General features: G+C 44.7%; 1 protein-coding gene across 2 annotated transcripts in view; it reads right to left on the reverse strand.

The window, feature by feature from the left end:
• TMX4 (thioredoxin related transmembrane protein 4) overlaps positions 1-14,422 on the reverse strand; it is a 754,579-nt gene extending 740,157 nt beyond the window's left edge. Inside the window, exon 1 of one of the 2 annotated variants that reach the window (XM_069608283.1) lies at positions 14,110-14,422. In XM_069608283.1, coding sequence (XP_069464384.1) covers positions 14,110-14,351 — 242 coding nt within the window. In that variant the 5' untranslated portion in view covers positions 14,352-14,422. The remainder of the gene's footprint in view (positions 1-14,109) is intronic. The other variant, XM_069608282.1, reaches the window with a different exon arrangement.
• Between the last annotated feature and the right edge of the window lie 11,935 nt (positions 14,423-26,357).

Below are 26,357 nucleotides of genomic sequence, written 5' to 3' on the forward strand. Positions count from 1 at the left end.
ATGATATTATATATGATATGATATGATATATGATATGATATGATATGGCATTTATAACGCGCCTGTACACAAGTGTTTCTAGGTGCGACAAGACTAGGAGGGAGAAACAAAGGGAGGACAAATTAACGATCTTACTAGGGCTTGTGTCATTCAGAACGTGCAAGTGCGGGGAAGGGGAGAACTGCCAGAGGGGAGGAGAAGGGGTAGTGCAGTTAACTCATAAGTACAAAGAGAAGGGACTGCAGGGTTGCAGATACAGACCCTTAAGTGCTGGGGAGTCCGGAGACAGTGCGAGGGCAACTGGACATACAGGAGACTGGGCCAGAGTTCAGAGGATGACCAGGTGACCAGTGCACGGAGCAGTCAGGTGCATCAGCAGGGGAGAGGAAGAGAGAAAGTGGAAGCAAAAAGATCCTGAGTTGCTTCCGGAACCGGAGGTGGTTCTGTTAAAGTTGGAGAGAGGCAGAGAGGCTGTGCCACATGGAGGCCCCAGTCGAGGAGATAGATCTGCCCCCAACTCTCTGCTTGGAGAAACATCTGACCCTCAGAGAGTTGGAGCTGGATGAAAGGAGAGCTCGAGAAGGAAGTAGTTTTGGAAGAGAACATTGGAGGTAGAGTGGTCCCAGGCCCCAGAAAGCCTTGTGGATGATGCCGAGAGTCTTGAGGTTGATCCTTGCAGCCAAAGAGAGTCAGTGAAGAGATTTTAGATCTGGGCTTGAGGCCAAGGACAAGTCTTGCAGTCCTCTTCTGGATAAGTTGTAAAGGTCGAAGAGTAGAGGCAGGAAGATTTAGAAAGAGGCTGTTGCAATAGTGCAGCCTAGAGAGGACCAGAGCTCTGGAGACAGTGAGCTTCTGGGGGAAAGTGAGAAAGGATGCATACCTCTGAATAGGTGCAGCTGATAGCTTGACTTCTTAGAGACGTCAGATATGTGAGGAGAGAAGGAGAGGGTGGAGTCGAAGATGAAACCAAGGTTCTTAGCCTCACAGGAACGAGCAGGAGGAGTGCCCATAGAGAGAGAGGAAAGGAGGAAGTGGGTGTCCCAAAGAGTTGTATCTCAGTCTTACTGGCCTAGATCTTTGGCGGCACACCATTTCTGAATTACGGCCAGACAGTCTGGAATAACAGAAGAAGCAGGGGTGGCTGAGGGGAGCATGAAAGAGAGCTAAGTGTCATCTGCATCACATTGAAAATTGGAACAGAAAGTAACGATGCAGTGAGCAAGAGGTGCCAGATAGTTGTTGAAGAGCCAGAGAGAGAGGATAAACACCTGGGGAACACCACAAGTAGAGAGAGCGATAGAAGAGAGGAAAGACCCCAGTTGAACCTGAGAGGGTCGGGCAGTGAGAAAGGGGGTCAACCAGGCCAGTACCTGATCAGTAATACCAAGGTTGTCGCTGAGACGGTTGAGCAAGATGGCATGGTTGAACGTGTCAAAAGCAGAGGATAGATCAAGGAGAATGAGGACAGAAGGGAGATTAGGGTCAAGATTGGAGAGCAAGTCTTCAGAGGGGTTCAGGAGAGCAGTTTCTATGCTTCTGGCAGCTCTGAAGCCAGATTGGTGGTCATGGAGGCAACCAACAGATTCAGTATGTAGATGAAGCTGGGAGATGGCCAGCGTTTCCAAGAGTTTTCCCAGGAAAGGAGTGATGGAGATCGGGCGATAGACGGAGAGGAATGACCGTCCGAGCGCTTCTTTAGAAGGGGGGTGCACAAGAGACTGCTTAAGGGGGAGGGGAAAGCTCCAGTGGCAAAGGAGTGATTGCAGAAATCGGCCACGGCTGGTGCAAGGGTGTCGATGTGGTCCTTGACTGTTCTTAGACGGGCCAGGAGTGGTAGGTGAGGAGTAAGAGGAGGTAGAGGAAGAGAGGGTGGACAGGATGTCTCAGGTTTTTCAAATAGTGAAATGAGAGGCCAAGGCCGTGCAGAGGGCCTAAGAGGGAACAGGAGAGGTAGAGACTGCAGCAGGATTGGCCAGCTCCTTGCATATTTTGAAATGTTTGGCTGAGTTGTTAGTTGCCACAGAGATGCAGGCTTGAATCTTAGAGATGACAGATAGTCTGTACTGCTTTTGGAGCAGGCGGCAGGCCAGTTTGTCAGGGGGTGTGACCAATGCCCTCCACTTCCTCTCCGCTGCCCTACACTTGCGTTTAAGGATGGCGAGGTTGGAATCGTACCAAGAGTTGCACTTGGACTTGGGCTTCAAGCGGATTCTCATGACAGGGGCAAGGACATCCAGAGTGTTAGAGATAGAGAGATGTATGTTAGAGAGGGCTGTGTCAGGGTGTGAGTCAGCCAAAGGTGCAGGAGGAGAGGAAATTGCTGTGAAAGCCTCAACTGACACACGCTTCTTGGGTTGATGACCGAGAAGGTAGGTGGCAGTGCTGGAGTCGGCTTCACCTGCAGAGAAGACAGAGAGAGGTGGGAAGAAAGGAGAACGTGATCACTCCAGAGAGAGGAGTGGTGAGAGCGTTAGAGAAGGGGAGGTCTGAGGAGATCAGAACATCCAGGGTGTGCCCTGCAGAGTGAGTCGGGCCAGAGGGAGGACGAGAGAGAGAGAGAGCGAGAGAGAGAGAGAGAGAGAAAGACAGAGAGAGAGAAAGAGAGAGAGAGAGAGAGAGAGAGAGAGAGAGAGAGAATTGCAGAGGTTGCGAAAGAGTCCTGAAGAAGGGCTGGTAGCAGTCAGGTGGATGTTCAAGTCTCATGGGAGAAGTTGAGACCTAGAGGCAAGGAGCGAGGAAGAGAGGTCAGCCCACTCACAGAGGTAGAGGGCGACTTGGCCAGGCGGCCTGTAGATAGTGGCCACAGTGAGAGAGAGGCCAGGAGAGATAGAGAGCCTGTAGACCAGGCATTCAAAGGAGGAGTAGTGCTGCATTGGAATGAAAGAAGCAGGGATCCACTCCAGGAAAATAAAGACTACACCCCCACCAGGACGGTTGTTTCTGGGTTCGGAGAGGATCTTGTAGCCATTGGGAAGGAGAGCGTCGAAAGACGTGACAGAGCTGGCCGTGAACCAAGTCTCAGTGAGACCGAGTACATCCAAATCAAGCTCTTACAGGAGACGGCAGATGTCAGAGGAGAGTTTGACAGCTGAACAAGAGTTGAGAGTAGCGAGGTGGAGCAGGTTGCCACATTTGAGGGACTTCCGGGGTGGGGTACAGGCCAGAGGTACACCCTGCAGAAGTGTTGGAGGTGCCCAAGGATGGGAAGAGGAGGAAGCAAGAGAAGGCAGGGTAGTCAGAGAGGGAGAAGAGAGTGCCAGAGGGGTAGCAGAGGAGGGAGGTAACAGGGAGACCAGCGACGCAGCAGGGGGTGACGCAGAGGTGGCAGGAGAAGGAGGCAGTAGAGGAGTCAGAGAGGGGTAAGAAGGGGTATAAGGAAAGGAAAGGAGGTTGGTAAGGTGCGCAAAGTGTCTATCAAAGGGGAGTAGATTGACCTGGGGGCCCTGGACCAAGATAGTGCCATTTAAGTAGACATTGTGCTGGCTGGTACTAGTTCTGGAGTGGCTGCAGGGTCCTCTGATTTCTGAATCTCCCTCTGTTCCCTGGGAGATGTTTAGAGGAGGGATCTTGCTTCCCTCTTTGGATGTCCTAACCTTCCTTCACTGGCGGGAGCTGTAAGTCAGACTGCACCTTCAGCCAGGGTCCAAGGATGAGTTCTTTCTTCTTGTGAAGTCTTCAGATTATCTACTTAAAGCGGGGCTCCAGCGCTCTTTTAAGGCCAAGTGGGCCAGAGTGATTGGTGTAGGCTAAGCCTACCTTAATAGACCAATCCTGGGGTCCCTACCAAAAATCTCCTGTATGCGTGAGGTCATAACCAGAGTGCTTTGCAACAGGAAAGGGAAAGGTGGCGAAAACAGGAACAATGTGTGCACCATAACTAAAATGCTGGAAACCTTCTCTCAACAGAAAGCTCTGGCCACACTCCATTGTGACACTAAGTCCCACCCATCTTCCTGTCTGTTGTGTTCAAAGAGTCTCCCTGGTTAATGGTCCTCTCTATGTGGTCCCTGTTAAAGCTGCAGGTATCCCTTGAAGCTGCAGTGAAACCAGACTCTCTGGCTCCTGCAAACCACATTTCCATACCTTATGTACGGGGTCCCCCTAGCGGGTTGGATTACTGTAAACAGCAGTCCCAGACATGACAGCTCACTGTCATTGATACTGAGGGCGGGAGCTGGGTTCAGGTTGACAAATTACATATGAAAGGTTGCTGGGTTTCCTGTCTTCTTTGTTAACCTCTGCAGCCAGGCCCAATGTGTGCCTGTTTGAAGTACCCTCTATTGGTATGTTAATCACTGCCAACCGCTGCACGGCCTAACAAAAGAGCAGGGTGGATCCATGGAGCCTTTGTTGGTTAATCAGGCTGGCCGTGGCACAGGGAAGATAGGTCCTCCCTCTTCCTAGAGATGACATAGCATACTCCTGGCTGTCACATTCCAACTAAATATAGCACAGCAGACTGTGCCTGTGGGCTGTGTCCCCCTAGACTACATAAGTCTATGCGCTTGTCATGGTGCGAGCATAAGAAAATGTGTGTGGATTAGCCCCACACATTTTGCTCAGGTTGGTCTACCATCATTCCATTTAATTAAACATTTCAAAAAGCCCTGGCACGCCCACCATGCAGATGGTCAAATTCCTCACAGGTACAAAAGAAGTATGAAAGACCCTAGAACTTGGGAGGGGCATTTAACAAAGTGCCTAGAGCATTGCAGTAAAGCTGAGAAGCCTGACAAAGCAACTGGAGCCCAAACCGTGTGTTCATACCTATGGAAGACTCTTACAAGGATCAAAAGATGACATGTCCGATACCTAACAGCAGCTACTGGGTGTCAGGTAACACTTTAAGCATGTGCTACTTCTTGGGGATAAGATGCTTTTACATAGTATGATACAGATACACACTTTATGCCCATTATTGATTGCACACTGTGCTTTAAGTGCAATAATCATTTATAAACATTCCCATACACAAACAGTTAACATAAAATAGTTGTTTTGTATGGCACCAATTGACCTAGGGAGTCACAAATAGCTACTGGCTGCTAGTGTCAAGCTAAGAAGGGTCTTCTAGGCTACAATCAGGACCTAAATAATACTCAGCTTCCAGCATTTCCAACCCTGTTTTCAGAACCTGAGATGAGCAATAACGTTTTAGAACACACCCAGACCCTGAGAGAGGAAACAAGAAGCCTGAAAAATAGATAACTGTTGGGAGTGATGTTGAGAGGTTTTAGAAAGCTCCTATAACCTGGGAAGGGTACTGAGAAGTCAAAAGGGTTCCCAGAGCCTGGGATAAGTGGTGTCTGAAAGCACATTAAGAAAGTCCTTACAGCCTCAGAGGGGTGCAGACAATTCAGAAGGTTGCCTCAGTCCCATCTAGAGTCTGAGATTGCTCCTGAGAAGTCTGAAATTCACGTACAACCCAAGAGGGCAGTTGAGAAGTTTCAGAAAGCATGTAGAAATCTGAAGACACCTAGAACCTTTGAGAGGCAATTAACATTTTTGAAAAAGCCTGGATCCTGAGATAGGTGTTGAGAAACCTGAATGTACATGAACCTGAGAAGAACTGAAATGGGGAAAGCCTTGGAAAGTTATTAAAAAGCGAAATAGAGACTACCAACACTGAGAAAAGAGTAAAGAGGTGAAATATTAGCCTCTGAGAGACTAAGTAATCCTGACCGAGGAGAAAACAAACTATACACAAGAAACAGTGTCTCATAAAATAATAAACAACAAAGCCTTTAGAAAAAATAACAATATTATTTTTCTATCAATGCTACTTTGCCACACCAGACTACATTCCCATATGAGTTCTACTTTAAGGGTGAAAGAGAAGTGTTTGTGCAGTGCAAAGAAGTATTTACAAGCAGGAGGATAAAGGTGTCAACCTAAGCAACCATGCGCCTAGTGTGGGATTTTTAAACCCACTAGTCCATGCCCTGAAACATCATTGTGCGTTGCCTGCATCAGAAACATCAGAAATGGGCGCTGGAAAGCATTATGCGTGCTAAAAATCACCCAGAAGTGCGCATGAAAACCCGGAAAATAGGCCGCCAATCCTTTTTTGCCTATGTCAGTGGTAACATAGAAGACCACTGCCAAAACTTATCATTTGGTTGCCCACAGAGGAAAATGAAACTATTTTAAAAAGCAGTCCTGCATTGCAAAAGAAACACAAAGCTGTTTAAAAATCTGTTTTTCCTTGACTGTGGAAAGTGCAAAAATCATGGTTCCCAAACATCACAAGAGATCCAACCTCCTTGTTGGGTGTTAAAAATCACTGTACATAAAGAATTCACCTAAGCACAATGTCAGCAGAAACATATTTATCAGAAGAAAATCCACATTTAAAGATGCTGGCTTGGAAGAATAAGTCAAAAATGTGCGCAGTAGCGCTACTCACCTGTGTCAGAAGCTGGCAATTACTTAACCTGTCAATTTAAACTTCTACATTAAGATCTAAGTATGGAAAAGAACTCCTATCAAAAGCAATAGAGGTGGATACAATTCAAAACTATATTTTAAAAAGGCTGGAATTAAGAGATTTGTGGATATATTTGTAAAAATGTAATTTGTATTTTAGGACAAGACTATTTGAACACTGTTTTAAAAGTGAGTAAAGTTAGCCCAACTGAGCTTCAAAGACATTCCACGCCTTCTACCCAACAAAGGAATCTTCCCCCCTGCTCTGCTGGGAAACTGGCAGGGGTGTGTGAAAGGAACTGGGTGGAGCACTTTGGCCTGTTGCTCTGAGTGGAGACAAAGGACTCCCTTGAACTGAAAGGAAATGCTAATTTGGGGCGTCAATAAAAACCAGCCCTGGCAGGAAGAAGCTCAAGTTACTCTCTGGCTCAGCCAAGCCTTGGAGGCGGGCCCAGACTGAGATGTGGATTTTAAACTGGGGAAAATATATTTTTGAGGAAAAGACTTACAGAAAATTGTGCCGAACTGGCAAAAATATGGAATTTAGAGGTTATTAAAATGAAAAGGTTGCTCACAAGTAGAAACTACTCTGGAATTTGTGCGATGTTCAGAGACTGAACCATGAATATGTTGATATTGTAGCAATTGTGATTATGCTAGGAATATGAAAATTTACATGAATATGCCCAGATGGTATGTGCATGTATGTGAGAAAATTGATACAGAACTGACACTGAGTAACCGACCAAAAGCGTGAATAACTGTCATTTGTGAACAGAAGCTCTCCAGAAGATGGGACTTTGACAGACACGTGCCTTAATTAATCTGTAATATAAATATGTAATATTAGCAAGTTTGGGATATTGTGAATATGGTTTTGTGAAAAATAAGATATACGGTACTGAAACAAAGGGGAGGGTTTTCTCTCTGGACCATAAACATGACACATCATGACACATCATGACACACTGTTGCTTCTCAAATCACGGGAGAGGAAATTCTCTGACTTATCAGCTTCTTAGAGGGTTGGGCATAGTATAATCAGCCTACCCACCCCCTTGAGAAATACATAAATAGGGACTGTTGAGGGCACAGAGGGACACACACATTCACCCATCACTGATCTATTGGCGAAGTGCTCTGAAGGAGGATCCAGACTCCAGAACTATCCAGACTCCAGAACCCTGAAGCAGAAGGCCCAACCCAAAAATCTGAACCCTTCTCAGCTGGCCTTTAGAATCTTGCAACCTGAATTTAACCCCAAACTTCCACGGGGCCCAACCAATTCAACAGCCTGGCTGTGCTGTTTTGGCTGCTCTTGCCAAGAACCCTTGCTAGAACCCAGAGATCCAAACCAGCAGAGCAGAGCTGTAACCCAGAACCAACCCGTCCGATCCAGAACCAGAGGCCGCGCAGAGACCAGAGGGTCTTGCTGAGAGCAGAACCAAGCACCTGAGACCTGACGGTGGCTAGCAGATTCCAGTCCAAAACCCTTGACCAGATCCTGACGGGCCTATTCCATTCCAAAGAACTGCATTATATAATCTCTTTTGTCTGTCCTGAATCCTTCTCTCATCCACATAATCCTGTGATAATTGTAGTGATAAATCATCTTTGCGCTAATATAGTTGCTGAAGAAGGCAAGTGTTGCAACGGACAAAGATCAGAGCGGAAGGCGCCCTGTTCTGGTGGCTGTCCCGTTGGTATCTCGCATCTTCATAGCCTCCCTTAGTGTTAAAAAATCCTTGTTTGTAATCTTCAAAAAGCGCATCTCTCATTTGAAATCTGGACTCTTTTCTAAAAAAAAATCGACCTTTACTAAAACCTCTGTAACTTCTGAACTGTACATGCTAGGAACGAAATTTAAGTGTCGTTTTGAAGCTAACATCCTTAGCTTTCAAAGGAACTAAGAACACATTCCAACTCCTTATAGTTATTCTGTAATTTTTGCATTTGGCTCAATTTCATTCCATATAAAACAGCTATTTCTTGCACGCAATCTCTGAATTCAGTTTCCTATCTATTAGCCATTCAAACATCATCGCTAGTGTCTACCTGAACCTATCCAAAGCAACTCCCATTAATTCTGAATCCTATTTAGTGAATAAAAATCAATTTTTAGCATTTTTCCCATTAATTCCCATTAATTACAAATCACATTCAAAAGCAATTGACCTGTTTAAAATCATTCCTGTTTTCTCTAAGCTTGCTGGGGAGAATTGGGATTGAAACTGCAATTGTTGATTGTATATTCCTGAAACCGGTCTGCCCTCATTCCATCTCTTCATATTGCATATTAGGGGGGATTGAGTAGTAACAGGGGGAAAGAGTGATTACATTGTCTTTGATTGAATTCATATCAAGTTTTATTTCTGTGCTGCATTAATATCATATCATATCATTGCATTTCATTGAACCCACACAAAGTTATTCTATGCTACATTATTCTTCTCACCCATACTCCTATTGATTAAAGAGATTGTTGATCATTGTCATATCACCCATTGCTGATCACTGTATAAATATTAATAAGTGCGATATCTATATATTGTTCATATTCATAAAAGTGATATATATATATATATATATATATATTGTTCAATTCATCAAATAAATCTTTTAACTTTGCAAAACAACCTACTTCTTGGGTCAGTGAGACCGAGGGGGATTCAAAGAGAGGGGCGTTATATAAGGGTACATCATCCAGAAATAAAAGAACTTTTGACATAAAAATATATAATAAGGGTTCCAGCTGGGCATCTCACGCTAGGCATTGACTTAGGTGGAGTGCTGGTTTGAAACCACTTACACTAGTAGAGTGTGCCGTGTGAGGAAAACAACATGACATTCAACAAATGTGTGTTTAGCAGACCCGTGCCCATTGCCATTGCCAAAGAGTGTCGGCCCTAAAATCTGAATGTCACAAGTGTGGGAGAGTGCATTTTGTCCGTATGTGCAAAAGGAAGAGAGATAACAGAGTGTGAAGGGTCAGCACAGGAAAAGAGGGGGACTTGGAAGAAGAATAGATGTACTGACTATGGAGGTGTGGAAATCCAAGAGTCCCAGCAGCTACATAAATTCAGATAGATAAGAAATCAAGATGTTGCTACATTCAGCAACCCCCTACACAAAGAGAAGCAAAACCAATTTAGCAGACATACATCCCAAAGCCTTTGAGATGAGTCACGTACAAAAGGCTGAAAGTGGCAGAAAGTGCATGTCCATGTCAGCACAGACCAAACACCAAGAAATGCAACTTGTCTATGTACATTCACCAATGCACACTGCAAAACGCACAAAATCTAAGCGCAGCACAAGCATGCCTCTCACCACTAGAAAACCCAAAGACGAGTGCCCTTCTTCAGCAAACGAGTCCCATAAAAGTACTGGGATAAGTTGTGAGTCATGATTAAACTTAAACAGAGTGCTGTGGTGTGCAAGTTTTATGTAGTGGGGAAACCGTATTCAGTGATGGGAAGGAAATACCGAAGGGCACACATTTATAGCTGAGCCCAGGGGAGCAGGTGCAGATGATGTACATCTCCGATGAGACTGACAAAGAGTCCCTGATGCCATATAACAATAAAATGTTTAGCAACAAGACTGGAGTGTTGAAAAGATCTAGGGCGCGATTCACTGAATTATTTGCACATAAAATTGGGAACTTGCGCATCAAACTGCGTGCGAAACGAAACACTGCTCGTCGATTCATGGAACCGACTGCGCAGGACGTTTCCGGGACTTGCAAGGAGTTCGCGCAGGCTCGGCAAGGCTCTGCAAGTGGCTGAGTGCCTTGCACCAGACTCTACACAGGGGGTGCGCATGGCCTGCGTATGGCCGGAATAGAGGGCAGAACACACAACATGGGGAAGAACAAGCCAGAAAGTGGGCGTTACACAGGACGGACTGCAGGCAGTCCATAGCATGGCCACAAATGCGCACGACAAAGCGTATTCATGCGTGCAACCATGCAACTTCTTGCCTGTGAAATCCCCACGCAGTGCCCTCGAAATCTTCACCACCCGGAAGCAGGCGTGTGTACTTGCACAGAGGAATCGCAACTCTGGAGATGAGTTTGCATGTCAGATTTAGGGGTGCGTGCACACAGACGGTGTCCCGATCATGCTTAAGGATGCAGGTATGCAGCGTAGCGGTGTGCACCGACTGTTTACGGGGGTTCGCACACAGTTTGACCAGAAAAATAAATTATTTACCGGGAAACTGTAAGATTTGGGGAGGAAGGATACCTCAAGGGCAACGTGTTTGTCTTGGAAGCAAGACAACCCAGCGCAACACAGGTTCAAATCCTGATCCCGTGCTTAGAAACCACTCGCTGGTATTAAGCGTGTTATAAATGAAAAATAAAAGAAATAAAAAATGAACAAAATGTCCCCGGGGTGCCAGTTACACTCACGGGGGACCCTGTGTAGTGGTGCCGAGGTGCAAGCTTGGTTGGGGGGGACCCCACGCACTGTTCATGGGATGCATGTGTTCACGCCATGGGAGCCTGCAAGGTGGCTGTTTTGGCTTTGCGTAGGGGCGTGTCAGGTGTGTTCCGGAGGCGGCTTGCGTATAGGCCTACTTTGCAGAAACTATTCCATCAATACGCGGGGCACGCATTTTTTTAATCTGTTTTCGCTTGCGCAGTTTCGTTCTCTGCGCGCAGTTACTGTAGGATAAATCCGTACTTTTCCATGAAGCGGGCCCTTAGTCAATGCTTCCCATTGACATTTTCATCACGAGGGAACAGATGTAGTTCGCCGTTTTCCCCTTATTCTCCTCGCCTTCACCCTACTCCCGTAAAACACACATTTTCCATGAATCCTTGATTCCTTGTTTATGTTACACCCTATTAAGAGCCAGCGTCCGCTACCTTATCCTGGAAGCAGGAGGGTGTGTATTAATTGGAATGAACGCAGCAACTTTTCACTCTTATTGGGCTCACGGATCATTATTACGACTAGTTCTAGCAATCTTAATGCCTCAGGGAATGGTTACTCAGATATCACAAATCTTTGCCTGGGTATATTGTTTTTCCAAAATCGTTATAACCAGATTTGAAAAGAAAAATCCTTGCAGGATCGATGCCTTGGAAAAAATCCTCTGCTTCCCATCAGGAACGTCATTCAGGTGTTGCCAGGGGTCGCAACTGAGACCCCTTAGGCCTCCCTTGCTACCCCTGTAGTCTCCTTTGCTACCCATACAAAAAACGGAAAAAAAAACGTTTTTTTTCTTTTTTTAAAGGCACGCTCCTGGGCTGTGGCCTGCACCATGAGGCTGTTTCCTTCTGGAGTGGCAGGCTTTCTTGTTCAGGCCTCTTATAAAAAAAGTCAAAAAAAGAACAGAGGTTCCACAAGTCTAACACTGTCAGCAGTGACCCTAAATAAGAAAGAATAGGACTACCAAATGATTTGTCTTTCTGGACTTCTATACAATAATTGCTAGACTCATTAAAGGTTTATTTCAGGCACACTTCAGGGGTTAAATCACTGATGTGGTCTGTTCTTAAATACCTCAACTCAGCCTTTCATCCTTCTGAGGTCGATAAATGAGTACCAACACAGGTTGGGTGATATTGTATGTATATTTGTTCTATATTAAGCACTTAAGTGTAAGTGCTATATAATAACACATCATTATCAGTTGGCCATGGATGTCTGCTTGCATTCACAGTAATATGGGCCTATACACACTGATCTTAACGATACATATGGCGATCCATTCTTGTATGAAATGTATATCACATTATAGTGATATTGAAACCATATTTTTCGTACTGTACTTGGGAACAATGCTATGTGATACCACTTCCTGATTTGCCAAGGGGTGAAAGGTCGTGTTCCATTGCTTCCTGTGATATAACTTCGGTATAAGGTCAAATTACATCACTTCCTGTGATGTCATCAGAGGTCAAGGGTCGTATGATGTCACTTCCACTACCCCTGGCATTTTGGTGAAATGACGTCCCTGCTTCCCATCCACAATGGTCCTTTCTTGGAAAAATTATTTAACCACAGGCTTTATTTGCTCCGTTCAAAGTTATAAAATCGCATAGTGTAAAAGATGTGTAGGCCAGTAGTCTTCAAACTGGGGGGCTGGCCCCCTAGCTGGGTGTGGAAGATGTTGGGTGAGTGACGGTGGGCTGGGGGGGCAGAATCTTTAAGAAGGGATTCAGATTGCAGTGTTTAATATAACATATATACTGATTTTCTACTGCTTAAACGTTGTTAAAAACAGTCCCCTTAATCCGTTTTTAAAGAGCCTGGGCCCCCCTGGATATCCTTTGCTCCCCCACACCCCGCTGGGACCTACCCCTATGTGGGGGGCCCATAAATAATAGTTTTACTCAGAGGGGGGTCAGTATGAAAAGGTTTGACTACCAGTGCTTTAGACACAGGTGATACATTAGGCCCTGAAAGACAGAGCCCGTGACTGTTGTGGCAAAGGGCAAACAGAGAGACATTATGGAAGCGCCCTATTAGAGAGTAAACCAATGGTGGTTATATAGAAACTGGGCAAGTTCGTTTCAGGAGAATTATTTACTTTCTGGTATCATCACATTGTTTCAGCATCAAACTAACACCAAGAGTAAAAGTAGAAACACGCGCTCTGGGGCTACGTGAAAGCTCTCATCCACAGTAGGCCTGAGGAACCAAATGACGAAGCAACGACTTCCTGTGTAATATTTTGTGTGCATGAGCCCTGCTAAAATCTAGAAGACTGGTAGTAGGTTAATGCACATTTCACTAAAAGCAGATGGTATGGCGCAGTTAGCAAAACAAAACAGGTCGTTTATGCACATTCTTTATACTGTTTTATTTTCGAGAGGTGAGGGTTGAACGGGTTTGCTAATTTAAATCGAGGGTACTGTTGCTATGAAGAGTTTTTTACGCAAATGTGATGCTCTATGCAGAAAAACCATATTTTATTTTAAAAGTCGAATGCCGTGAATCCTTAACTCTGGGTCTGTGAGCAAGGACTAACTGTTGGAATACCATAGAAGCAATGTAGAAGTCGAACAGCTATGTGTGCAATGTAGGAGTCGATGAACCTGCTGTGCGTGCCTTTAAACATTATCCAAATGCACATATCAATGATGTGACGTTCATGGTTAAGTGTTAGCCACAAGTTTGCATTGTGGTGATGTTGCTACTTATCAGGCGTCATTCTCCTTAAGGGACCAACAGCCCTTCTAGTAAAAGAATGAGCCGTGCCTCTCCAAAATGCCTACAATCCGGTATCTTTTAAATGGAATGTCAGGTTCCACTAGTATTTCAAGGACAGAGGCTGCTCATACCAGGATGCGAAGGTTGAGAGAACGTGATGTTTGGACAGCACCCGCACGGGCGCTGTTTTAAGTTCCTCGTTCCCTTCCTTGCCTTTCTAAAGAAATGTCACCCCTTCAGCCACCGCCCACTCCGGTCATTTTTGGTAAGGACGGGGAAGGCGCGCCAATAAAAATTGCAGCGAGCACAGGACATACAGGGTTATTGAGAAGCAATTGTTCAAAACAAATCAGTGATGTGACCCAACGCTCTGCATCGTCCGAGCAAGCAGCATTCCCTCCTCTGGCAGTGGCTGCTGAATGAATGGAGATGCCGTCCACGCTACCGCGTGCCTTCGCATGCCATAGGCTTAACCCCAGAACCCGCAGTCCCTCACAGGTGGCTGGTGTTTACTTACAATTTCACCATCCACTCCCCCTGCAATAGCAGAGTCCAGTTGGAGGCGGTCAGGTCACTGCTTGCCAGGCTGCTTTTGTCGGCCTTCACAGCAGCCTGGGAGCCGAGAAGCAGGGCGGCCGCTAGCAGCAAAGCCGGGGCAGCCAGGCGGGCTCTGCATGGCCCGGCGGGGCAGTTGGGACGCCGCATTGGCGGCTCAGAGTTGGCCCCAGTCCCCGTGTCCCTGCCGTTGCAGCCCGCCATGTTGAAGAATAGATAGCACAGAGCAAGGCGAGTAGGCACTGTCAGGAAGTGAAGGCGCGGCTGCGCTGAGTCTTTTCTTAAGGTGGACCGGGAGAGATTGAAATGCCAAGCACCAGCTGCTGTCAAACGCGCACACATCACTTCCTGCAGAAGAGCCTGGCCTGGTGCCCCGGGCACACAGAGACACATGCATGCTTCAATGCAGTGACAGCTAAGCACACGCGGGCTGTGTCTGTTTGTAACATGCAGTCATGCTCCAAAAAGAATGATCAAGATCACACTGATGAAATGCCAGCATATTATCATTTATAGCCTGCAATATCCGTATGAAAGCCTGGAAATAATGTTCTCATTAATTGACAAGGAACTGTTTAGGTAGAATGTTTAATTTGTTTAGTCTGGGGTTTAACATGTGAGCAGGATTCTGCATGTTATTACTGATTTGAAAGCACAAAATAAAACTTTTTCTGGATACATTTTATTAAACTGCTTGAATTATTTTTCTGCAACACGAAGCTGTTTGTTTGCTTGTTTTAATCCAAACAGATTCTATATTGTTTATATGGATCAGCAAATGGAAGATCTCTTACAGCATATCATGCAAGAGATGAGATATTAAAGGGAATTCCAGTAGCTGGCCATGTATAATAAGGAATAAAATACCACCTGCCATACATAAAAAAGATATTGCAATTCTCCTTGGAGTTCCATGATCTTATATAGGAACTCTAGTTTCCGCCTTATTACCCCATTAGGTCACAAAACTCTCTGTGACTTGCAATATCCTTATTACATACGTTTTGGGGGTACTTTATCCCATATATTATTTTAAAAAGGTTGACCAGTATGGACGTGTGATAATCTATTATAACACAAGTTTAAAATTCAAACCCGGTGCCCACAAATATGTACAGACTCCCTGAAGAGCAAATACCACACTTTTCCTGGATAGCATGTCTACCTATAGAGGCAGCTACATTTATTGCAGAAGGGAGCAGAACCACATTATATACATTGAGAACGGACTGGGTGGTGGGGGATGGAGGGGGACCAGACCAGCCAGATCTGCCCCCCTATCTACTTACCTACTTCTCACTCAGCAGTGGTGAGAGATAGACAAAAAGGAATACATACCTATTTTAGGGCAGGTAGCATAATATAAAATAAGCCCACACATCCCTCCTGAACTGGTGCAACTGTTCCTGATAGTGCAGCTCTTAAACAAAAGCACAGGCTTTGGGTGAATGAGGCCCCTGGTGGGCGACATCTACTTTTAGTGTATTTTCATGGTGTGCCGCTATGTTCTCATTGCACCTCCTGATTTATGTTTTAATAAGGCAAGGGGCTGGAACCTTCAGCCCTCCAGATGTTTTGGACTACAACTCCCATGATTCCCCACCATTGACTATGCTGGCTAGGGCTGATGAGATGTGTAGTCCAAAAAATGTGGCGAGCCGAAGCTTGCAGACCCCTTCCGGAGTCCAAATGGGGTATGCGAATTTGTTACTTTCTTTTGACTCTCTCGTACATGCTTATTTTCCAGACCTGAATAATATTATACCCAGGCACCTTGGTATTACGTTGCCCAGGGCCTGATGCAGCTTTTGGGACTGCGGAGAACATTATCACCCATTATTGGTAAAGCTGTGACGCTATCAGCTATGGTTAAAGTATGTGCGACTTCACTGCACGTCTATGCTTTATTATAGGCCGATTTCATAGATCTGTTATCACACACCATTAATGCTCATGCCTTAAAACATTATTAGATACAAATGTGGATCTTCGATTCAGAAGTGATACACTATGCCCATGAAATAGATAGGTATACATAGCACCTGGAAACCAGATAAACTAACACTGTTGGTGTGTTTCATGGATATTTGCATGTTAGGAGGCTGAATTGTAAGCCTGGTCTAGTGGCAGCAGATATTTTATTTATATTTATTTATTGAACATCCTGACGAGAAATGCTATAGGCAGCATGAGAAGTTGGCCTTATCTTTCCAAGAAAACGTTGAGACAATGGTACAGAAAATCCTGCTGCCGGGAGGATGGGTGGGGAGTGCTATGGGAAATCCCTACGGGTATGAGTAGTACATTTTCTCGTTCAGCGATCTCCTCTTCTACTGTCTGCTTGATTTCATTCTATGAGAAGTTGCTGTGATGTGGATCCACTTTGCAAAGGAGATGGTTCTTGATATTTTTTTATTAACAAGTTGATTGATGCCTTGGTTGTGTGGTCCAGATTTGGATTACATTTCAGTCCTGCAAGGAGGACAACAATGCTATCATCTATTACCTACTATGCCAAGCACTTCATGAGAAACTTGCAGCACACACTCATTATTACTGAAAATAGCCTCAAAATTGTTCTTGAATATAGCTTTCATGCCCTGGCTGGGGGGGGGACATGGGATTTAAGGGCCCGCCAGCCCGAGCTTTGGTAGGCCCTAGCAAGCAAGGGCCTCAGTTCGGGCTGTGGGCCGTTAAACCTCATGTCCGCCACATAGCAGCCGGGACATGAAAGATATTCGCACCCCCGGGATTTACCAGGGTGCAGATTGTTTTTTTTCATCTGACAAAAGATGATCTCTGCGTGAGACCATCTCCTGTCAGAGAAAAAAAATGTTTAAAAAATGTCCAGCACCCATGACATGGAAAAAGGACTAGTTCTCTTTTCAGATGGCGGCGGCCATGGGAAACATATTCCAAAATGGTCACTGTCATCCAAAACAGACCTAGTCCTTTTTGTCCTTCGATAGCAGCCAGACAGGAGGAGCATCGAGATCAGCGCTCCGGTCATGCAGGTAAGTTGGGGTGGGTGAAAGGGGAATTGGGGTTTTGTAACATGGGGAGGCAACAGGGAGTCCTCCTTGTTGCCTCCTCGCGTTCGAAAAGAAAGGAAACAAAAGCACCACCTCGGGAAGGGCCTCAGGTGTCTGGAACAGCGGGCAGGGAGTGTATTCTCGACCGCTGTTCCAGCCACCTGATTGGCTGAGCGCGCTTACCCGGGTGTGAATACAGCAATGTGCCTCAAAAACAAATGTTACCAATGTTCTAAATGTAAATAATGCTATCTTGGTTCTCAGAAGTCCTACCCCTCAATAGCAAACATAGTTTTTTAATATATACAAACTTGGGGAGCTTTTTCTAACTATTATCCTTAAATAACAGCTTAAACGTGTCACAATGATGTGTGTAGAAAACGAAGACCCAGAGTTCCCCCACTTCGTTTGTTGAAAGTGAAACCAAAGTATGGCAGACGGCAGGAAGAATATGGAAAGCGAAGTAGGACAAAAAGGATTGCCTTAGCAACAGAATACATACTCCCCATTTCGAATGAGGCGGACACCTAGTAGGACACGACGCTTGATGCCGGTACTGTGACTTTGCAGGCAAGCCCTAACAGAGCATGAGACCACCCATTGCCATTTCCTATCCGGATTGGATCCACAAAAAAAGACGAGACGGTCAGAACGGGCCGCACTGTTTCTTGAATGACAAGTTAATTATGAAATGAACCGCTGTTAGGAAGCACAAGGGTTTATGTGTGAAAGAAGGCGGCGGCCATAGCAGGCCCCTATTTTTCTTTCAAGATGCATTAGGCATGTAGAATATATAGTAAAATGAAACAAAAAGACCAGATTTAATTCAATGTTGCATTCTATTTTATATAGAATCGTAAAACAAAGCAAATGCATCTATCGCCTAGTTTCAAATTTCTATCTATAGGAAAAAAGCAATGTTGTGAGCGCCAAGATGAGGGAACAAATCTATTCCCAATACTATCTTTCTTTATCCGACTAGGACGTACATCGTCCATGAGTCTGACGGGACTCCTTATGCTCTACACACGTTATTAGTGAGATCATGAACACCAAAGATTGGTAAGCTCCATTTTAACTAACACTTGCACCTAATAGACAAATGCAACCTTAGAAGACAAATAGCACTAACTCCACTTTTATATTTTGTTGTTTTTCTCTCCTCTCGTGCTATTTATTATTTCTTTTTCTTCTCATTTTATTACCCCCCCCTTCACCCCCCTGTTTCTCTCTCCTTCCATCTCCTTCGGAATACTAAACTATTACGTATGTATCAACCCTGCAACTGGACAATACTATGGTATGTGGTATTTTTGCTTTGCATTATGATATGTTTCAAAATAATGTCATTGAAAATTATTAATTTTTGTTTTTTTTATTTTTATTTTAAATAATCATTTAAATTGGTTGTTCTTGATGAATGTGGATATTACTATTTCTGTATAGAAAGTTATTGCCCAGATTTGAGAAAGGCAAATGAGTGCCGAAACACGTGTCATCAACATGGGCTACAACCAAAAATAAAAAAGCATACCAAACAATGCTTTATATAAAAAAATCAAACTAAACTGGTCTCGACCAATATTTCTTGTGACGCAGTAATGGATGCGTGTGGAATTTTCTAGTTATAGTTTTTGAATACACCCTCACCCCTGTCAACACCTACTGCAGTTAGCAAAGTCAAATACCGGGGTCTTTGGAAAATTAGACTCTGATGAGGCTGAAGCATTCCCCACCTGCCCACAGATTCCTAGTAATCAGCAACTTGCTGTTGATTATGAAGTTATATATAACATCATAAAACGGATTAGTATTTCAAGGGCACCTGGCCTGAATGCGCTCTCCAACCTCTTGTTTAAAGATAATACAGGCATTTGTGCAATAATTCGGATGATGTTATTCAAACAGATTATAGTCACTGAGACATTGCCTGTCTCTTGGCAAACTGCGTTTATCATTCCAATTCATAAAAAGGGGGACCGCACTGATCTGAAGAATTACAGGCCAATCTCGGTATTTGATGTAGATAGCAAGGTTTTTTCAGCCCTGTTATTGCAGAATTTTGAGAAATGGGCTCTTGAAAAGTTCCAAATTAAAAAATGCCAAACCGGATTTAGACCAAACCATGGTAGCAATTTGAATGGTTTCATTTTACAATCGATTAAAAAGCAGGCTTGCAGTAAGAAAGTGGCATCAGTTTATCTAGCCACTATAGATCTCTAGACATCATTTGATAAAGTGAACAGAAATCTTCTTTTTTCCACGCTGTTGAGCTGGGGTATTCCAGTCAGTCTTTTATGGTTAATCACTGGTTTGCACAATCAATTTAATATTCAGGTTAAACTGGACCATGAAGGCTCCCTGTCAGGAAAGATCCTCACAAACACAGGTGTTAGACTGGGGTGCGTGTTGGCCCCCTATCTTTTTAATGTGGGTGAGGATGTGGAAAATGCGACCTTTGCTTGCCCCAAATTGGGATAAACTCAGAACAATTTTTAAAATGTTTTTATTGCTTAATTCGTTTAATACAAAAACCTTTAGCAAAACCTAAAAGAGAACATCCTCAACAATTCAATTCGTACATCTCATTAAAATGTTCTTTGATTATGTTTTATCCTCTAATCCTTATTAGTATTTAAAGCCAATTCCACAAAAACCAAAGGACCCATGTAGACTTTTATGAATTTTACTGCTGCGATGGTCAGAGCAGTTTCCTGGACTGCCAGGCCCTTACAGAATCTACAAGGTGGTGTCCCTGAACTCGGTCCCCCTCTTACCGAGATCATTTCCATTGTGGGGTAGGGGATGAATCTGATCCTCATGAACTGGGTTCTGTAGTAAAGGTTCTAGGAATTTCTTTATATAGACTAGAATGTCTCCATGTGCTCTTACCAAGTTTGCGAGCTGCCGGAACAATTTGTATTTGTTTGCCTCCTCGCAAGTCACAGTCCAGTATTTTTCCCACAGCCTTTTTTGACTTGCATGGGTTTACCAACAGTTCCTCGCAAGATGTCCCCAGTTCTTTTAACAAAGATCTACATGTCCCGTCCCATGAGGTCCTCATCGCACTTGCCCAGAATCTACCTCAGATTTTGTTATTGTAAAGTTCGTTGGAGGGCAGACTTTAGAGTACTTTCCGAAAAAAGTCAGAGCTTTCCACTCCACCGCTCCCTTCAAGGAAATGAGGCCCAACTGTCTCCTGATAATCTGAATCGGTGTAGATTTAGGTAGGTCGATGACTTTTTCCCAGAAAAGACCTTCTAGTATTGGCCAATGTCTTTTTGAGATGGCTATCAGGGCATCAGCACCGTAAGACACAGCTGGAACTGCTTTGTCTCTGTAGAAGTCTATTAGTGGTTGTAAGGAAAAAACAGAAAATCTATGCTTCAAGTTTAAAGCTTGGTTGGTTAGGGCACACATTTTCTTGTTCAGCACTTAAGTGTTTTTTGTTTCTGTCGAGTTCTTACAAATTTGGACTCCCTAACATTTAAAGAAATCAACCAACTCGATTTTCTTTGACCCCAGGCACCAAGCAAATGTCTCTTTCCGTTCCACTCTACTTTTTTGTAGCATAATGATTTTTGTTTTTTCTACGTTAATCTGCAAATCGTTTTGGCCAGTGTATTCTTCCACTCACTTCAGTTGTCTCTGAAGTCTGTGCAGGTGGTATCGGGTAAGACTAAATCATCAGTGTATCGAAGATGTCTGACTTTTACATCCCCAATTTCTGGATGGAAGCACCTGGCTTCCTCCATGAAGTTTGACAGGTCTGAAACATAGAGGCTGAAAAGAGCCGGTGCTAACTGACATCCTTGTTTCACGCCTCGTCTATCAGGATCTTTTCACTCAGAAGACCAGATGCACTAGCCGTACTCTGCAAGAAGTGCCTGTGCGTAATGTCTTTATCTGAGCCACCAAGTCGACATGACAGTTTCACAACAGTAGTTTGGTCCAAAGGCACTCCCTATTAATGCCGTCAAAGGCTTTAGATAAATCGACAAAGGCGATGTACGTTTTCTGGTCCGTTCTTTGGACTTTGTTCATCAGTAATGAGAGCAGAAAGATCGGCTGCGATGTCCCCAAGCCTTTTACAAAACCTGTCTGTAAAGGATCCTGACGGCTTCACCTGATGACCACTCTCCCAATCTTTGCAGTAGCAATGTTGCATAGAGTTTCCCCATTAAGTCTAACAAGGCGATTGGGTGATAGTTGCCCGGTTAGTCCCTGTTGCCACTCTTAAATATTGGTACGACATTAGCCTCCTTCCACGAGGTGGGCAGAGTTCTTGTTGCTGGGACATTTTTCAGGATTAGGTCCAAGACCATCGCCCACTGTTCTGGTTTTCCTTTGAGGATCACATTTAAGAGACCATCTGGTCCTGGAGCTCAGAATGATTTAGAATGTTTTATCAGTTTAAGCAGGTCAGCCTGCTCATAGAGGAGAGAGCAAGAAGGTGGATTAAAGGTTGTCTCCTCCACTACATGATGCTCGGCAAACAAAGCCCTGAAGAACCTAAGAGAGTCACTTTCAGAGACTGAGTTGAATTGATGATAGCCCAGATTTCAGATACATTTATTTGCTCTAAGGCTCTCAAAGTCCTCTGTGCGTCTTTCCATATAATTTCTTTATTGTGGCCCCAAAGCCAGTTCTTGTAGTTTTTCTTTAGTTTCTCTGAGTCCGCTAATAGAGATACGGGTTAAGACCGTTTTTAGCGGGTCTATAGGTCATCTTAGGGCCCTCTTTTTAGGAGCTACCTCTATGTCATAGACATGGTAGTGCCACACTGCAGGTACTCAGGTCTGTGAGTTCTGTAACAAATGTGCAGCCAGCAGTTGGATGAAATCTACAGTAGAGTGTTGAAATTGGGAATTTGTTGCCAGCGCATTTGTCAAAAGAGAAGACCCCAGTTTCTCCAGGCCTCGCTTGGACTTCTTCAACCTGCAACCCTTGTTTACAGGTTCACAAAAAGGATACAATGTGGACAGGTCTAGCCCGTCCCCCTAACCACACATTTAAAGCAAGTTGTGGTCACTTGCTTTAGTTGGCATTACTTCGAAAGATATAATGGGCTCAATCAAATCTCTTGCCACAAAAACGAAATCAATCACAGAGTTTTGCAGCCCCCTTTTCCATGTGGGGTGGCAATGTTTTCCCTTTTTAAAGTGGCCATTTAAAAGGTGGAGGTCCAGCACTTAATTAGTAAGTTCCATTATTTGCTGCTCCTTACCTGCTGGAGACGTACAGTGGAGATATTTCTTGACTTCTCTTCCTATGCCAACCCGCATAGTGAGTTTAGGTCACCACACAAGATAATTGAGGGGTTCTCTAAGCTATGGGCTTCATCAATGGTGTCTGCAATATTGTCAATCATCTTCTTTACTTCATTCTTCACAGGATTCCAACGGATGTTAATTAACAATAGATGTTTGTTGCAAGCAGTCAATGCCTTCCCTTTATGCAGACTCTGCCTAAGGGTGGTTTTCTGGATAAACGTACCACGGTTTATGGACCTGACCACCTCAAAGTTGGTACCCACCTTTAGCATAGTCAGCAGGCCCGAAGTTGCTCATCCTACACCGGCTAAATTTGCAGGGTTTATGTAAACCACAAAACCATCCAATGCTGGCTTGGTAGTTAACCATACTTCTTGGAGGCATATAAAGTCGGCGTCTGCCCAGCTTGCCTTCCCTTTTGTCATCAAGTGGGAGAAACCTCACGTGTTCCAGGAGGCAAAGGACAATGGAATCCTTTCTGTACTATCTCTTTCCAGCTATTCAGAGTCATCACTCGTTAACGCCGTTGCAAGCCAGGACCAAGGAACATCCTTAGGTAGTTCTGATGTGTTTGTTACCTTGAGTTCAAACTTTTTTCCCAAGGCTGATTTTCCCGGTCGAGTTATTGTCAAAGTTATGTCTTGCTTTTCCAGCGGAAACCAGGCTCTCTCTGGGCTGAAACTTACTGGCCTTTTCAAAGCACCTTTTATGGCTCTGTTGTCCAGCAACCTCCTTACTTCAAGCAGAACATCAAATTTCTCTGGGATTGTGACCTTTTCTGTGTGGATTGGTTAGTTTACTTAAGGCTGAATTAGTTAGTTTGTCCACCACCGGCCCTCTCAAATCAGTTAGGTCATACCCCAGTAACAGCAAGCTCCTTGCTAAGGCTAGAAGGAGCTTTTTTACCACGATTGATCAGAGGTGGAGGTACACCAGGTCCGTATGATCTTCTAGCAGGAACTCAATTATTGCAAAGTGTTCTGATTTTATTTGTCGCAAAGGTGGAATACAGTGACAGAGTTTTAGGATGTTCTGTCTGTTTTAGATGCACTGCACTCCTCTCCTTGATCCACCACTTTCTCCAACCTAAGGTGTTGGGTGTGGTCTCTACCCTTAGGTTTACACTTGTTGCGTGATTCCACACGCAGTGTAGTTTCTCCTTTGTTGGACAGTATGGAAGCTGTTTTTTAAATTATTTGAACAATCTTCCAACTTGGTTGCCGACCTCAGTTGAATGTTGTTAAAGTCCCTGTCCCTCTCTTCTTGCATGGGCTGAGCTGTCTTCAGAGCTTCGCCTGTAAACGGGCATTTGTTGTCATTGTTGAGGCTCATTCCTTTAGGGACTCTGTCTACAACAGGTTGTGGGCCACTGATATCATGTTTCTTTATTGAAATCTCTCTTTTTTCAGCTAAAGTCAGAAACATTTTTGCAGCTGGGAGACTGTGTTTTATAACTGGTCCAGGAACCAAAAAAGGAGTTGGATGAGCAATCAAGGATGCAGGATGGTTCTTAAGTACAGTGTGGTCCCCAAGCCCACACAAATGAATGTCCACCCACTATGTTAGTGATGATACAGTTCTTTATATAAATAAGGTTCAAGTTATATACACAATCAAAATAACACACTTTGTGCTCAGGTAATACTAAAATGATAAATATATAAAGTCTCTATGTGGTACCACAATTACTCTTGATTCCATTAAAATGCACCAGTTTTCAAATGGCATACAAATCAATAGCAAAAGGTATCAATAATAGACTTGGGAGGAAAACAAGTTGGTTAAACAATTGGCAGCATACTGGGCCCTGCCACTAGGCACAGTTCTGTGTGAGGATCCCCCCACCTGGGCAACCTGTAAATAATGTATATTGACAAGCCCAGTCCATATATAGTTTGATATAGTGTTGGTTCCTTCAAAAAATGTTGTACTACCCCATTGTACCTGGTTTGGCAGAGTTCATCGACGGATACTTCTTGAGTGAACTCCCTTTAAGGCAGGAGCCACGGATCATCAAGATTCATCAAAGAAAGGGGTGAACAATGCTTTCAACTTGCAGTAGATGTTGTTGAGGCTCACAGTCCGAGCATTTGCAACTCTGTTCACAGTTAACAAGACTAGGGGAGACTCCGTTTTGTAGCTACAACTCCCAAAGCCATGGTCTCTAATGAAGCCACTGCCACCGCCTCTGAGACTTCCATCTCCCCGTGCAGCATAAATGCGATTTGAGGGGGGGCAAGAACAGGTGTTCTGCCGACATTGGCGATGTCGTTAATGTCTTATCAATTTGTTTGATTGCCTCCCCTTGGTCTCTGTGAGAGCCTGCCTCTTTGTTCGTGGAGTGAGATTCCACCGGAGAATAGGCACTGTGGAGGATCCTAGTCCGCTCTGAAAATTCCCTCAAGTCACAGGATTCTCGCTTTGACAGTTTTCTCATGGTTTTGTGGGGGTGGGGCTTCCGACTTCATCGAGGTCCTCGTCATCTTGGCTGCAGGCAGTTTGTGCAGGTGCTCTGAAGTAGCAGAGTAATGAGTAATGGAGATTGAGCTGTTTTCCTCTCTGATCCTTCTTGAGTGTACTCCCTTTAAGGCAGGAGCCAGGGATCATCGAGATTCCTCAAAGAAAGGGGTGAACAATGTTGTCGAGGCAGCACCTTTGGTCCTTGCAGTGCTCGTTGACGATCGGTCATGGACGTCCGGTGAAGATGAGGCATGCGGTGTACCTAGACAACGATGGTTTGTTGCTGCAAATAGTCAAATGAAGAATGTAGGCCCAGCAAGGGCGTCGGATCATCGGCGGATGGCATTGGTGATCGGGACTTGACCATGGCTGGCTTTTGGATATTCATCAGTATCTTTGAGGACTTTGGGTGGCGGGAAACCCACCAGCGGATTCTCCTAGGTTTGTCAGCGACCTTGACTTTCTCCGGCGGGACAAAGCGATTGACGGTGATGGGCAACTGAGTCCTTGATTTCAAATATCTAAGGCAAGGGAGCATTGCGGCTCCGATCAACAAGGTTACAGCGGTCCTCCGAACCTCGGTCGAGGACGATGGACTTCAATATTCGGGCACTTCACTTCAGATTCCTCTGTGGTCCCCGTCTCCGGTCGGCAGCCTTTCGAGGACTGACTCCCAGGGAGCCTTGCTGAAGGTTAGTTGGTGCACAATGTTCCCTCGTAGCTCGAGAAGTGGTCTCCTAGCCAGGTCCTCTCTTGGATCAGTTCTTGGAGACACGACAGCTTTCGGATTACGTCGAAGGAAAGCAGCAGCAAAGCCTTCTTGTTCCAGCTGGGCTTCAAGGTAAGCATCAAGTTTCGATTTCAGCTTCTGAACAATTCCAGTAAGTGAGAGATCTCCAGATATACAGTTCTGTCTCTCATTCACACTGCTGGGCCAAGCACAGCAGCCAATCATTTAGCGGGCATTTATGCAGGCAGGCAGCCAATCAGGCTCACAGTGCATTGAGGCCATTCTTCTCCATCAGGACACTTACAACAAGGAATGTGGATTGGGACAAGCACCCATCCATTCAGCACTCCACACTGCATTCATACCAGTTTCGGGCAGGGCTGTCTCCCTCATTGTGTCACACACCAGAAACCAGACACCTGCCTACTCCTCGATGGAAGGTCTTTCTTAGTTCTCACAAAGACCGGGAATGCATTTAGTGTAGCTACACAAGCCGTCACCTCTGGACAAGGCACAACTCCTTTATTGTTCACTGGCCTGATCGTTTTATTGCTGGATGGTGAGGAAAGCAGATCCTTTAGTTTTTGAAGGTCAGTGTAGGACGCTGTCTTCAAAGGCCAGCAGACTGTTCCATTTGTCCGAACGACCTCTATAACCTGATTATCTGCTGTTTTTTGTTGGGTTGGTTGCCGGGGAGGAACCTCTGTGTCGGTGT

Source organism: Ambystoma mexicanum, chromosome 4q (assembly GCF_040938575.1).
Source record: "Ambystoma mexicanum isolate Mex_15411 chromosome 4q, UKY_AmexF1_1, whole genome shotgun sequence".
Classification (NCBI taxonomy): domain Eukaryota; kingdom Metazoa; phylum Chordata; class Amphibia; order Caudata; family Ambystomatidae; genus Ambystoma; species Ambystoma mexicanum.